The sequence below is a fragment of the Ambystoma mexicanum genome, chromosome 8, assembly GCF_040938575.1.
Source record: "Ambystoma mexicanum isolate Mex_15411 chromosome 8, UKY_AmexF1_1, whole genome shotgun sequence".
NCBI lineage: Eukaryota > Metazoa > Chordata > Amphibia > Caudata > Ambystomatidae > Ambystoma > Ambystoma mexicanum.
In genome coordinates, this window is record NC_090929.1 from 1543539281 (window position 1) to 1543555435 (window position 16155).

Consider the following 16155-nt stretch of genomic DNA (forward strand, 5'->3'; position numbering starts at 1 on the left):
GAACAATACACTTTTTGTGAATAGTGGAACACTGATTCTAGGTACAGTAAACATCTATAACTTCTGTTTTTATAACTCACAATTATACTAGGTGAGTAAAAGCTAAGGATGTAATATTCTATTGAGATCAGTAAAACCCAGATTGAGATACCTCTGGTAACTTATTTTAGAATGGCAAACAGCTACTTCAAGGTAAGTAAAACGTAGACACTTTTTAAAGGAGCTATCAGCAATTTAAAGGTAGGTATACACCTCAGGCTATTTTCTGTCTGTCTAAAACAGACCAGGGAAAGAAAAAACAGGTATTACACTTTATGAATGACCCAAGGATATTCTAGGTAGGTAAAACCTAATGCAGACTTATTCTGGACAGGCTAACAGCAAGTCAGGGGACGGAAGACCCAGTTGGGAAAAAATATACACCTATTAATAGTTAGTGAAGCCAACAGCATTACTTTTGTGAAAGAGGCACAGCCAATGTACAGGTCAGTAAAATAAACTTACATCTACTTTCTATTAGAATGGTGAAACAGTTTCTAAGGAAAGAAATATGTTACATATACTTTTCAGAATAGCAGAACATTACTAAGGTAAGTCAAATAACCTTACATATACTTTTTAGAAAGGCTGAACATTTGTAAGATAAGTAATAACCTTTGTAACTGTTCACCCTCAGAGTTACAGTTACCAACCAACTTCTTTTGCACATAAGTAACTTTTAAACACGTATTCTCTTTCCTAGGCAAAAGGCCCAATCCTTAGAAGTCCTCTTATTCTTGGAGCATGAGTGCTCTCAGTGGCAGAAGGGGGGGGGTCACTAGGGTCTACGGTCCAACAGGCAGGTCAGGATAGGTTCTTAAGTAGCAAAAGCCAGAGTTATTAATGAAGACTGTTAAACAAGTAAGTACTTTACTTTAGAGTTAGTTGAGGGTCCAGGACACCAGAGAAGACAGCCAAGGAGCATTCCAGTGGTGCCCTAGGTGCAATGGACGAGAGGACCAATCACATAAAACACCCTATAACTACACAGGAATCACAAGAGATTTAAGGTAAGTAAATACCCAAGCCAGCACAGTACCTCAACACAGAAGAAGATTCTGCAGCAGGAGGACTTCAGGATCTGCAGCCAAAAACCTGATAGTTGAATTCCTTCTTCAAGAAGACAGAAGACAAGTCACCAGAAGGACTTTTGCAACAAGGATCACAGAGAAGGTTCTAGGCAAGGTTTTCCTCACGGCTGAATGTGGCTCTGTAGATTTGGTACCTTTTTCAGGAGCACAGAAGCAGAGAGAATATTGCTGGTCGGATTCTGATTGTTTGCAAGGTCCAGCATTCCATTGAGGGAACATTTTGGACTCAATTCATGTCTCTGGAGTTTTAGCATGATTCCCACAAAGTTTCAGAGAGATTCGTAATTCGGAAGACTGTGCACCTTGCAACGGCTGGAGGTCCCAGAGTGTTGGCGTATTTTAGCCCACATGGTTGTTGCATAGCATGGGATGGCACAACATGATGGACTTCTTGTTTCTAGTAGGACTCACTAGACTCTGGGTTGGCATCATCATTTTTGGAGTACCCAGGTCAGTTGGAAGGACGGGCTATAGCAGGTATGGGTTACACAGCAGGCTCTCCGGTTACTGAAAATTGTCCCAGCTGCAGTTTCTTCATCTTTCCCTTTGGTTTTGGTTCCAGTGATCGGCTACCTCTTCATCTTCCAGGATCAGTCTTTTATGCAGCAATCCAGCCAATCAAATAGCCATGCAGCATTTGAATTTGGGGGGTTGGCAGCCCTTTCAGGACAGCCAGCCTTCCAGTTTGAACTGCATTCCCAACCTCAGGCTGGAAGACAAAGGACTGCAGAGCTTTGGACTCTTCCCATGCTTCCTGCCTTTACAGACACTCTGGAGCCTGTACGGGGAGTCCACAGGACTCCCGCCAAAGGTAAAAATCACACAAAAGAATTTTCTGCCCTGGATTTCAGGAGAAGGAACATGAAAGGACAAGAAATGCTAAAATGGTGAGAAAAGAAGACAGGGGGAATTTTGGTAAATTGAGAACCCATGGGTGCCTTTACTGGGGCTGTGGAAACAGCCTGTAGTAAAGGTGCACTGAATTAATAAAAAGGTTCCCTGCCACCAGCCATTAAAGGTAATGTTGTCCTTGTAACACAAATGCTACAGTTAAAATAAATGAGAAAGGGGATACTCAGTATCTCCCCAGCACTCCCCATAAGGTCTGGGTGCTGGTCTTACTTAAAAAATGTAAAAGGAATCCAAAGATCCTTTCTACCCTTGGCAACTGTAGTTCTCACAAGGTTAGCCAGTGAAAGATAAAAGGGGAGCCACTAGGGCAACCCAGCAACAATAGACACTTATTGGAAAAACATTGTCAACGAGGATACGACTTTTAAAAGACACTATGGAGAGTCTGAAAAATGACACCCATAAAAAGAGTAAAAGATTCTATGAGTGTGGAGTGTGGAAAACAGTTCACACTCACAGAGGTTTAAGGAAAAATAATCAATTGGTAAAGCAACAAGATATGGGTTTGACACAGCTCAGAAAGATTTATCATTACTATGAAAATCTTACCTAACAAATACAAGTTCAGAAGAACACAACCAACCTTTGTTAGGCAAGTGCTCATAAACTCTAAGCCAAGAGAGTCCATGCCGAATAACTCAATAGTGTCCCTGTTGGTAAAAGAAATCATAATACTCACATTAAATATTAGCTAAAATCCTGACAAATGCAGGGTAAAATAATTCCAACCAAGGTCATATCCCATGTGACCCATAATTGGGAAACACTGTCCATTCACTAGGATTCAACACAGATAGGACACCTGCTGTACTCCCTACACATACACCTAGACACTGGACATTGCACAAGGCCAGATACAAATAAATTACCCTGGCTCATACCATAGGAAGAAAGGATGGTGTTTCTTTAATTGAATGGAAAATGGACCCTGGACATTTCTCCCACGACTCCTGTCTGGCTCATGTATTGACAACCTGTCAATTGTTTTTGAAACTGATTAGTAGAACGGCAAACATTTACAATCCCTGGTGTTAGGCCTCCCAGAAAATTCGGGCCAAACAATAATTTAGTATCAAAATGATGTTGTTTTAATCAATTTAGAGGTGGTCCCAGATGGAGCCATCAGATTATTGTCACCCAATGAAATGTTTAACAGATGTAAAGTATATATGTAGCCAATTCCCTTAACCAATCCCCAGTCCTCATAGATTTTGTATCATGAAGCCACACTTCGAGGTGCCCTACCTTGTGGAGACCGTCAATCAGTCTGTCGTGAAAGTCAAAGGCAGGCACGCCTGGCTGCACTTTACTGATGTCAAGCAATATCGAGGTGAGACCCCCTGTCCATCAATACTAGCTCAAAGGTGAAGATGATGTGAGAAGAGTCCAAACAAGATTGATGATGAGGGACAATCAGCAACACGAAATAAAAAAGAGACATAATTTTTATACAGACACAGAGACAGTTGGTTCAACATCTTTTGACGTTGCTTGCCTATAATAAAGCGTGATCCTTCCATAGAAAGAGAAAAAACACAGATGTTCCTTATCACAATCCTATTTTTCCTAGTCATGTCTTTTTTATGAACACTTATCCTTCTTTAGGAGCCTGGAATGCCCGTTTTACACTCTTACTGTTCAATTTAAAGACTTACTTTGGTTTAGAAAGAAATGTTCTCTCAATACTAACCAGGTTTTTCCTGTGAATACGTGCTTGTTAAGGAAGGCAACATGAAGAATTTCCCATGACTAAAAGATGTGTTCCTCCAATAAGATGAAATATAGTTTTTTAGTGCCCAGAAGGCCAAATTCCTATACCCAATTGCAAAAGAGAGACCATATAGCCATTATGAAAGGAGCAGCCTTTTCCTCTCTTGTGTGTTTATATTTTCTTTACTGTTTTGCAGAACAACACTATAGCACCTTTCATCCGATGAGACCATTGTTTACTGTTCTCCATGATGTTAACACCAGTACAATACATATAATAATGATAAGTGAAACAGCCCTGGGGAAATATACTAACCATAGCACTCAACAAAAAACAGCAAAAATAAGTTTGCTGGATGACTTAATGCACCTAACCAAATATGTTGATGATTCTGCCCATGTTACTAACAAAATGTTGTACAAGCACATTAGCAAAGTGGGGAGAGAGACATCTGATCAGAGTTGTTTTGTGTGTTTGGATAGATAACCTGCAGGGTCCCCCATAACTGTGCCCTATAATATTTAAATGCTGCTCCATTGCAGATGTTTGTATCCAATTGAACTCCCGGATAACCTGCACGTCTCCAAAGCTCATCTGATCATTCCCCCGTGCCCAACATGACACCAGCAGTATGTTTCCCTAATGCATAACTCCACTTTCCCGCCCCTGCAGTGAGCAAAGGAAGCATCTTCATCAAATTATTCTGGCCCATGTGTGACCATGGGAAATAATACGCCCTAACCTGACCCTTCAGGAGCAACGTAAATTGAGTTACATCCGATTTTACTGAAGTTTCCCCCATCACTCTATTACTAATCACTGTGGCCATGTGAGTACCATGGTGCTTTCTAAGACCCTAAGGTGTACTCTCTGTCACTGCTACTGGATAGGGAGGTGGAGCTCGTACAGCCTGCACTCCCTGCTCAACATCTGACTACCATTCACCTTTGTTTCTGACTCATGTTATCACCTCCCCTTTTATTTCTAGAGGCATGGAAGCATACTTGGCACCACCGTAGGGTGCCAGTTCTAATTCTGCCTGTTTGAATCCTGTACCCATAGCAATACTTCCATCCTCCAGGTCAATGGTGACCTCCTTGAAAACGGACTTGTCCAACCTAACACAAACTTGTCCATGCCTCCACCTTTCATCATCAACATCCTTTGCCTGTCTATTCACTTCTTCCCTCTCGTCACATCTCTGCTGTCGTAACAGCAATACCTCTTCTTCTACTTGCCTCAACGCTTCCTCCAATCTTTTCCGCTCCTGCATCTCTACTGCCAGTCACTGCCTATCCTGTATCCTAGCCATAGAAGGGATTGTATACCCTTTTTCACTTATTCTCATTCCTTCATCTACTCTTCTGGATGCCCGTCTCCCTTCTCTCGCTCCTCCACCCTTACTATCACTGCTAACCTATCAGTTGGTGGAGTTATTCCCCTTCAGATCTTCCTTCTCAAACTTTCCATAGCCCTAACCATTAAAGGAGTCATCTTTCCACTTTTATCAATATCCCATCTTTTAGGAATCTTAGCTGATGGTGGTGTTTTCTGCGTTCATCTCACAACTACTGGAGTGGCGGCTGGAGAAAATGGAGGTTCGAACTCAGGTTCTCTATCCCCCTCTGCAGGCGATAAAAGATAGCACCAATATGGGGGTGCTGCAAAAGGTATTCCTGCACCCTCTTTTCTCAGCCCTTGCTCTGAGAATTTAACGCTATGGGCCTTCCGACCTTTCTAATACACCCTCCATAGCTCTAAGACGTTTTACCACATCTCTAACTTCAGACCCTTGGGACTTGCAACTAAAAAAGTATGCAGATTTTCCAATATCCCCTTATTATAGGTCCCCTCAGCAGGCCAAGGATTGAGCATGTTTCTCTTAGTTCCACCCACCATTCTCAATGGTACTTTAAAATATTTACCTTATAGCCAGGAAGTACCTGACACAAATGATTCAGTGGAGTATCCATACTACATTACAATCTAATTGAAACAATTTCATTTTAAAATAAATGACTTAAAACACTGAAGCCAAACCAGCGGCACAACATTTCAACCCAAAGAACCTCCCTTTTCCCCTTCCTGGTATCTTAGTCTTCCCCCACAATCACTCACCTTGCTTGCTTTCACTGCAATCACCTTGCTTAACTATTCACTTTATTTACACTTCTCACTCTTACACAAAAGACAGCGTCTTTATCCAAAAAACAGACAACGGGCAGTATCTCAGAGATATCTCCTTCACTCGAGCATAGAAGCAGCGCAATGTTTTTCATTACAACACTGCTGCTCTCATTCTCGTCATTATTAGCAGAGTATTTCCAACTACAATACCGTCTTTCTCTGACTAAAGGAAGATTTCCTTCACTACTTTGACTAGCCAAGAAAAACGAGGCAACAGCTGTGAAGATAATATGGATTAGATGCACCTGAAAAGGGATTGTAGAAAAATAGAGAGAAAATATCTCTTTATGAATTCTCAAGCAGAGGCTGTTCCTCACTCACTAGAGGCAATAGATGCAAGATCCATCATTCAACTAAAAAAAGTAAGGTTTTAAACATTGCATGCTAGACACTGCAAATACAAATAAAGACCACTTCAGTATGTCAGTATTATGCCTTTAACATAAAATGAAATATTCAATTCAGTCCAATCTCGGTACAACTACCTTTCTCCCTCCATCAAAACATAACTTCAGGTTCCCTCCCTGAAAGTTTCCATCCTTCTGCCTTGTTTCAGAAGAAGTCACTGTTGATATTGCGAGGAATTTGAAGGAGCATGCTTCTGTAACTTATACCTGTCAAACCTCAGAGACCAAGAATCAAATCTAGACTATAGCTCCCCACATCATTAGCTTACAAAACGCCTCTATCCAAAGTGTTGATGTCCCATATGCTCCAAAAGCACACACAAGTCGCTCCACTGCTGAAGAAATCCAATTAAGTCCCTTTGATTTTCAATTGCTGGCAAATCTCCGGCTTTAATCATATAGCAAATCAAACAACCAATTGCTCAAAAGACAGTTATTATCCTGGAAATAAAAGAATATGCAAAAGTAATAATGACTTTATAAGTCTGCAGGAGTAGCCAACATTGATACATAAAGAGAGAGACTCTGGTGTTAGTCAATTGCTCGGTCTTGCTTAACCAGTGAATCAAGCCCCAAGCAGCGGCCATGTTGTAAGGGCCAGTGGAACTGTTTATGCAGGTGGCGATTTGCTGAATGTTGCTTTAAATGGCTCACAATCTTTTGCATGCTGCCTGGTACATTGAGTTTTTTGCACGTTGTGTGACGCTGGTGGAAGAGTCTACATTGAGGGGAGAGTTGGTAAGTGATGGTTTTGCCTCTTACATGGGTGTTTTGTTTCCATGTTGCTTGTACAGTACATGTTTAATACGTGGTGCTGTGCACTCTGGCACAGATAATACATGGCTGACGCATTTTAAAGTGACCGTAAGAATGATACAAGATTTGGATCCCTCCATCCGAGGCTGGTGAGTCTGATAAAATTAAAGATAGAAACATGCAACACAAAGAAGAAGCATGTGCATGCCTTGAAAAATGAGTAACCCAACATCTGAGACCATAGTCCATTTGGTAAAAGTCTGGGCTACTGTGCATGTTGGGGGGTTTACAGTATGTATATGCATTTTTATTCTGGAGAGTGCAGGCTGCTCCATGATGCAAGGACACATATTTGGCAGGATACTAGTCTGATATGTGTGGATATGCGAGCATTTGAATCTTTGTATGTGGTGTTCAGAAGTGACATATCACATGTTTAAAGATTGGGTGTACAAGGTTGCAGTACAGTAGGACATTCATTGGTATTGATATGAGGCTTGGCATTCACCCGTGCTTACAGCAGTGCACTTCAACACATGATTAATGGTTGGTGCTCTGCAGTCTAACACAGGTAATGGAGATGCAACCATGCCACCGTGTGTCACCACTCATGTCTAACCCCTTTGGACATCCAACTATTTACTTCAAAACTAAAGTGTTAGAGCACGGCCGCATTTACTTTGTTCTGTTCCTAGACCAACCAGGCCAGTTGTTCCAGCCTGAACAACCGACATCATCCGAGTCGGTTCATGAAACCCAGTGCTATGGGCACTTCATAATCCTGCTAAACCACTCAGGATTCTCAAGCACAGTGTTACCACTGCAACCACAGCAAACAATCTCTAACACAGACAGGACAACGCTCAACGTTTATCCTGATGAAGGCCTCTACTACATAGGGCTCTTACCCAGCCCCACAGGGCCAAAACACTTCAGTGTTGATATTCTGTGACACAACTGTTCAAACTTCTTTGTATATATGTTTGTAGATAGTGTTGTGTACACCATTGTTTGTTCAACACCCCCGGACTTACTACAGTCGTGGGTAGCTCTTGTATATAATTTGTTGTCCTCACTTATCTGTATTCTATACTTGTGCATCATTTGGGAATTTTTACCTCCAGACCTGAGAGGTTGATACTCACCTGTATTTCTCATGTTTAGAATGACACCTGTCCGTACCACCTTTGTGCTTATCAAAAATCATGTAAATTCCTAAATTGATTTTCTGTGCAAAAAAATCTGGCTGGAAACCGAATGAAATAGTTTTTCAACCAGATAGCTATCTATGGATGTCCCATCCTGATTTCTAGCATTATATATACAGGTACCGACCTGGGCATATCAGGACTCCGCCAGGCGCCCCCTTTTTTCTCAGTGAATAAGAAAGAAAGGAATCCAACAGACAAAACAAAAAAAAATGATATACGTGTCTGCAATTCTAATAAAACAAACATTTGATTGGCACCAAAATTGCAAAATGAATCTGAGTGAACAGGAATTAGTGGAATTGGTCACTAATAAAACAAATTGCATTTAGAATCTACAGCCACCAATTAATGTATGGAGTAAAATGATTATTGGAATACTAATTATTTCAAGTTTGTCATATCATCAAACAATTTTATGAATAAACAAGCTTGCTCAGAAAAATTACACTGGGAGTCTCAAGGAATACATCATTAATGTACCAATTATAGGCACAGTGACATTATTAGCAGTGCTTCCGTTTTTAACTGTAAATGTGGGTTTGAAATATGCAGTTCTGAACATCACATAAAGCCCTCCCTGCACATCTTTTAAAGAATGTGCCAATTGCTATCCATGGACCTGCATGAAAAATGAACTTACCTGCAGTTAAATGGGCAGCATGGACTAGAATCCTAACACCAGGCTTGAGTTCGAACTGGATTAAATCTTGGTTCAGTTTGTTCACGAAGAGGTCTGATATCTGAAAATGAATATCAATGCTTCATTAACAGGCACACAGTGAACACCTTTCCTGCCATACTAAGAGTTGCACAGCAGGTGCAGTCACTCTCTTCTGGATCAAATAATGGAGATGTGAATAGTGGTTTCCTAAAGTAAAGAAGCAGATTCAGACAACCAATGAACTTTGATAAATATAATGAATAGACAAGATGGCACTATTTTTAGATATAAGACGATTGTGTTTATCAGCGGCTTCGTACTAAGGGACATGATAACCAGTTTTAACAGAATAGACTGGACAGGGACCAAAAATGTAGATTCCTAAATTGTACCTCCAGATCTCAGCCTCACACATTTCAAGCCATGTTCGATTGTTGCTGAGACTGGTTCCATGTCCATTTATATTTCTGGGTACAGAAATATGTTGATGCACTAATAATAGTTCTTTCAAACAGTATCTACCCAGCATAATTACATAATTCCTACAGAAGCTACCTTAGACCGCACTTTATGAAATATAAATTATTGTTCATATTTCTCACTTTACGCATGTATGTAATACTGCTCCAAAACAGATGTCGCTCTCAGCCAACTCTATTATTTGATACTTCAAGGGACAATTTGTCCTGGGGCAGCAGTTCCTATTACACAAATACATCATTTTAGAGTTTTTGTTTCCGTATTGTTCTTTTATCCGTTTTCAGTGTAGGATTTTTCAATGACTTCAAGTGATCTCTTCAGACCAAATGGCATCTGATAAAGCCATTTTGTCTGCATTACTCATGAGTTGTCTGTGTTCTGACCCAGGTTTTATAGAGTAGATTTTAGCATTCAATAGTAGTGCTCTGCTCATATCAGCTGTATTTACATTGACTAAAAACAGGGCCAGAGCACAGGATAATTTTATCCCACAGTTAGTCTTTACTGGCTGTGTTAGCTTTCCCTGGTCATCTAACTTTACCACTCATGTATCACTATATTGTTGAACAATCATGGCTAGGACATCAATAGGGCCCCAGCAATCCTTCTATTCTTTCCTAAGAAGGTTCTGACTTACGTTATAAAAAGCAGTGCTGTAGTTAATATATGACACATATAGTGGAGCTTTGTTCAGGAGAGTATCAAGGTTTGCTATTATTTTCAATAATAAAATATTATGCCTGACTCTCTGAAGCCTGACTTGTACTCTGTGAGAATTGTGGTTATTTAGCCTGTTTATTTTAATAATAACCTGACAAACAGATTGCTATGGACATCCAGTAGTGTTAGTAGATGATAATTATGTGGGTTTGATCATGGTCTGCTTTTACAAACTGGCACTAAAATGGATCTTTTCCAAGAGAATGGCTACATTGTGTTTAATTATTTTCTAAATGATTGATATTTTAGCCCACAAGGCACAACTCATTACTATGTTAACAAGTCCATCGGGACAGGGTCACACAAACTATTTAATTCACAGGCAAGTTCATATATGACCACGTCATCATAATGATCCCAGTATCCCCTAATATGGGTAACATGTTCCTTTGATGGGATACTTTCATTCTCTTTAGAAAATTCCTCTGCAATATATACACTCCATGCGTTTTCATCAATTTGGTTTATCGGCATGATTCTATTAATGGTCACATTACTGGCAATACATCAATTTACAAGAGTCATTTGTCGCTATTGTAGTGATCACGTATGGCATTTGATCAAATTTCTATATTTGGTCTTAATTTTGGCATCAGTCTATGTGTCATATGTGTATTTGTGTCTCTTGATGCCAGTTTGTGTGAAGAGTTCTCTCCAAGATTCCATGAAATGATTGTAAATGACAGGGACAGGATGGAGAACTGTGGAATTGTTATGGGTCCTCACTCGGATTTGTTGCGGCCCATCTGGACAAGTTATTCTCTGTTGGAGATGTAGGTGGACACCCATCTAGTACAGTTCCATCAAAGCCTATTAATTTACAGCGCGTGTTGACAAGGGATTCATTGTCAATGGATTTGAAGTGGCATAGAGGTGAATTGGAACACACAAGATGGAGCCCTCTTTGTCCAGCATGTGTACAGCATCATTGATCATTTGGATGGTAGGTTCTCTGTGCTGCATAGTGGTCTGAATCTGGATTGGTATTCCTGCAGGAGATTGTGCTGAAAGATTCTTTCATGTAACTAGATGGTGATTGTTTTCTTGATCACATTTCATAGAAAGGGTAGAAGTGCAATGGGGCAATCACTGGACAGGCCCTCCAGGTGTGGGTTTCTTCAGCAGGTGAAGGATATCTCTTCTTTTGCGTGCATGTTTCATGGTCCCTTGAGCAAGGGATGCATTGATGACATTGAGAAGTAGTATGAAACTTCATCTGTGATGACCACCCAGTCGAGGAGGGAAGGATGAAGTTTGTGCAGGTAGTGAGATTTAAGGGTGTATGAGTGCTGGCCCTGGCTCCTGCAGTAATTGTCCTACATTTACATATCACTGATATGTTATGAACTGGAATAGGTGGGATATCTGTGGAGTGTTTGCAGGTGTCAATAAATCTCCTTATTTTGTCTAGCTTTTCTGTGAAGATCTTGTTGATGGTGTTTAATTTGTCAGTGGATTTTAGTTTTGTAGGGTCTGGCAAGGGATCTATTCAGTGCCTTATAGATTGCTAAGTGGGTCTTCCATGGTTGGATGCGGTCATGATCGATTTGTGTGATAGTTTTGGTTTGACTGTAGTGATGAATGTCATGTTTGTTGAATGGAGGTTTCTCAGTGTGATGAGGTTAACCTGTCGGTGAGTTTTCTCTAAAGCTTTTCCTGTCTGTGTATGGCATGCTTCCTGGTATTGAGTTCCAGTGTATATATAGGCAGGCATGGGGTGTGGAGGTGAGTGAAAAAAGAGAGGTGTGTGCTAGAGTTGTGGGTGATGGTAGAAAGGCATGGTTAGGGTGGCTGAGAGATAGACAGGTATCAGGTAGGGTCTGATGTGGTAGATATGGCGTGAAAGCACAGAGTAGGATAGGTAAGGGGGTGAGGTGCAAGGTGGGTGGGTAAGGGTGGGGTTTGTAGGCAGTCATATGAAAGGGGAGGTGGGGAGGTAAGCCTTTAGTAGACAGGTCTGGGGTAGTCTGAATGGTTAGCCATTTGAGGAGTAAATAGACAGGTAGGCGGGAGTGGGATTGGGTGGAAAGGTAGGCATGTTTTGTGTAGGGTGTTTGGGGAGGTGGTGTGGAATTCAGGCAGACATGGGACATGAATAATATATGGGTAGGCAGGCATGCAGCTGTGTGGGCAGATGGAAAGGGAGGAAGGTATGGGGTAAAATGAGTTTGTAACCTGCAAGAGAGAAAGACAGTTGGTTAGGCACTCAGGCTTAGTGGGTGGTTATATAAGCATGTGACTAGGTTGGTAGGGAGGGCAGAATTAAGGTATGCATGTAGTAGTGTGGGCAGATGTTAAGGAACACATGGGGTAGGAGTAGGTGTAAAGGCAGACATTGCATAGGGTGGGAAAGTGGGAGCACTAGTGCGCGGTTCCATGATATAAAAATCCGGTCAAAGTCTTTGGTACATACATGGGAATGTATCCATATATTTGAGGATTGCCAAAGTGTATACATGTATTTATGTGTGCCATGAAACATATATGGAACATATTGGACTCCCAGCATTATCATATTCCTGGTTTCACAGAAAATATCACCTGAGTTACATTTTGCATGGATCAAGCTTATGTTTGAAAAGTATCTGTTAAGACATGGAGGGCTTTGCAAACTAATGTCAGACATCTAATAACATCCAACAAATCAAAAGGTTAGTCCCCAGCATATCAAAAACATGTAATTACAAGGGAAATATCAGTATCAATCAATAACGTGCAAGTCCAAAATGGACCGGGACTCTCATCTAATAATATGGGAATGCCGTTCACATGTGCACACAATTCAATTACTAAAGTATGCTCATTGCAAAAAGGACGAGGTTGTCTTAGCTAAAAGACTGTCACCTGATTTGGCAGACTTCAACTATTCAAACCAAGAGTACACTTTGACATGCAGCATTGATGGTCCCACTGAGCATCCGGATACAATGACAGACATCTTCCCCCATTTTGGCGTTCTCAGCAACTCTGTAAAGTCAGGGAATTGAGGAGTTCACATGAGAAAATATTGTGCGTGCGGATGGAGATTTCTTGAAAGTATTTTGATTCCTTTACCCGAAACCTAGACTTTTGGAGGAACCGATAGGACGTTTATGTTTGGGAATCAGCAGACATCCACTAAGCAGTTGGTTTTACCCACGGCTGTGTGCATGTCTGAAACACTCATAAGGCCTCATTAGGAATATGGAGGTAGCCATGCCACTTTTAGTGGCATGGCTACCCCCATACCGTGTGCCAGGTCTGGGTCCCACAAAAGGTGGCTTACCGGGCCATTCTGACCTTGAAGGGCCCGGTAAATCCCTATCGCGGGACCTGGACCCAGTACATCCCCATTCCCACTGAGCCCTCACAGGGCTCAATGGGAATGGGGATGGGCCCTCACACATTCAATGGGAATGGGCCCTCACAGGGCTCAATGGGAATGGGGAGGATGCTTACAATGGGCCCATCATTAACGGGTCTGTTGTTAGCATCCTGGTCTGCTAGCGGGTCCCGCTAAGGACACCTGGTCTGACCAGGCGTTCCTTAGTGGGACCCGCTTCAGACCTCATAATAGGGTGGCCCGGAATGAACGGTGCTGGTTCCTTACCGGCATAGTTCATTCTGTGGTCGCCTGGGTCGTAATGGGGCCCATAGTCTTTAATATGGTTCTCTGGCCCCATGGGGCATGGTGCATGGGGAAATAGTGTGCAATCAAACAATCAACCACTAGTCTTTATTTGTTGATAGCGCACCCAACCCGCATTTTGAAGTTGGATTTACAACAATAAAATCATTGTGGAGAGGAGTAAATGGTACAGTTACCGGGGACAATACTTAAGTGGACATACATAGATTAAGGACAACTAACATTGGAGATTTTTAAGTGCAGGTAGGCGCCACAGCCAGCTGTGATTGGGACATGACCATGATGGGTGAAGTTCTAGAATGGAGGCAGAGGAAGTGAGAGAAAGAACCAGGTAAGAGGTGAATACATGTGAAGTAGCAAGCAACTGAGAGGTAGGTTAAAAAGTTAACTCAAAAGCAAGGAGGCTTTTAGTTTGGTTTTGGACAAATATGTGTGGACTGTTTCTCGAATGTCTGGGGGAAGAAAATTCCATGCAAGTGTAGCAAGAAAAGAGAAAAAGAGGAAGTGAGAGGAAGCATAGGGAGGGCGAGGAGCCACAAGGGTAGTCGAGGAGGCAGAGCAGATATTACGAGAAGGCTTAAAGAGTTGGATAGAGGAGTAGAGATACAGTGGTGCCTTACCATGGATCAGATTTGTGAACCAGGAGAAGAGCTGGCCATTTTTGCTTCATCAGCCATGCAGCCTGGTGATTGTACAAGGAAGGAGGTGTGAAGTGAGAGAGTTCAAAGATAGTCCCGGTAGCGAAGTTAATGATCTTGTAGAGAGGACAGAAAGCATAGTTAGGGAGACCAAATAGGATGCTGGCACAGTAGTCCAGTTTAGAGAAGACAAGCGTCATTAAGAGATGATTTGCGGTGTTGAAAGAAAGTAGGTACCTGATTTTCCTAATATTTAGGAGGTTGAGCCGAGCTGCTGTTCCAATTTTGGATATGAAAGTAGAGAAGATGTGAGAACGGTCATAGATGACACTGATGTTTCTAGCTGAAGCAGGGTATGGGAGAGTGTCAGGTGGGAACTGGATAGGCAGAGGAGGAGATGAGATGGTTTTGGCAGGGAAGAAGAACACCTCTATGTTGGTAGAGTGTAACATCAGAGAGTATGAAGCCATCCAATATTTAATGGCAGAGAGACATTTGGAAATGTTGATAGACAGATCATAGGAGAGTACAGTAAAATAGAAGAAGATTTGGGTGTTCTCCGTAACCCACAAGAAGAGATTAGTGATCCAAGAGCAGTAGTGTGGAGTGTAAAGAGGTGCATACCCAAGACAGAGCCTTGTGGAACACCAACAGATGGAGGAGTGAGTTGAGAGGTGTTGTTGCTCCAGGAGACAGAGAACTGGTGAGTTGCAAGGTGGGATTCAATGCAGCAAGGGCTCAATCACGAATCCCAAGAAGAAAGAGAATATTAAGGAGAGCAGAGTGATCGACAGTGTCAAAGGCAGCAGACAGGTCAAGGAGAATTAGGACAGAGAATAGGGTTCAGTGGAGTGACAGGAGCGGAAACCTGCTTGTAGGGGGTCTCAAAGGTTGTGGATGTCTCAGAAATTGGTAAGACTGTTAAACACAACCCCTTGAAGTACTTTAGAGTAGTGCAGAAGGAGAGACACAAGGCAAATTCTTTGTTTAAGATTCTGTGATCTTTTGCTGGTATTTTAATGGCAGCATTAACCATCATCATACAACAGGAAAATATATAAACACACATTTTAGCAACTTTCCTAAAGTTAAAAATATCTTCAAGGAATCATCTCAAAATATGAGATAACAAGTAAACCATAGTCAATATTTTACTCAGCAGATAATATGGCCTATCTTCCCTTCCCATTTCCACTGATTGGCACAGCACTTGCGCTGTAAACGGCCTTGTAAAGTAAAGCCTCTAAAATTATACTTAGCCCTCCATCCAGGTTAAAAAGCACATAGAAGAATGCAACTCTGCAATGAACAAAGTACAGCTTCATGGGTTTAGGGGCCCGTTAGATGTTCCCCAGTGTAATATCTCCATAGGGGAATTGTCCATCGAGTTCTGAGAGATACTTCTTTGAAAAGTGTAGTGCTGTCAATATTCTTTTTGTTGGTTTATGCATGAATGTCAAATCATGTTCACATCCTACTGTGGATTTCAAGGGGAGATGCTCTTTGACTCTAGCCCTCAAGCCTTTTTTTGCATTTTCCCACATTTTGCCGTTCTTCAAAAGATAGTAAGATGCCCACACATTCTCAATATCCCCATAAAGAGTTGTAAGCAGGTGCTGTGCTCTCTTACTTAGTTTTTATGTGTTTCTTATATTTCCTTTTTGGCAGGTGGGTTTATCCATTTGGGGCAAATAAGTTTACTGAGGAGAAAGCT

The 16155-nt window shown here is 41.6% G+C and overlaps 1 protein-coding gene across 5 annotated transcripts in view; it reads right to left on the bottom strand.

The window, feature by feature from the left end:
* The window catches only part of LOC138473193 (VPS10 domain-containing receptor SorCS1-like), a 3088785-nt gene that overhangs the window by 169926 nt on the left and 2902704 nt on the right, over window positions 1-16155 (bottom strand). For all 5 annotated transcript variants that reach the window (XM_069611754.1, XM_069611755.1, XM_069611758.1 and 2 more), the window contains exon 24: window positions 8955-9054. In XM_069611754.1, coding sequence (XP_069467855.1) covers window positions 8955-9054 — 100 coding nt within the window. The remainder of the gene's footprint in view (window positions 1-8954; window positions 9055-16155) is intronic.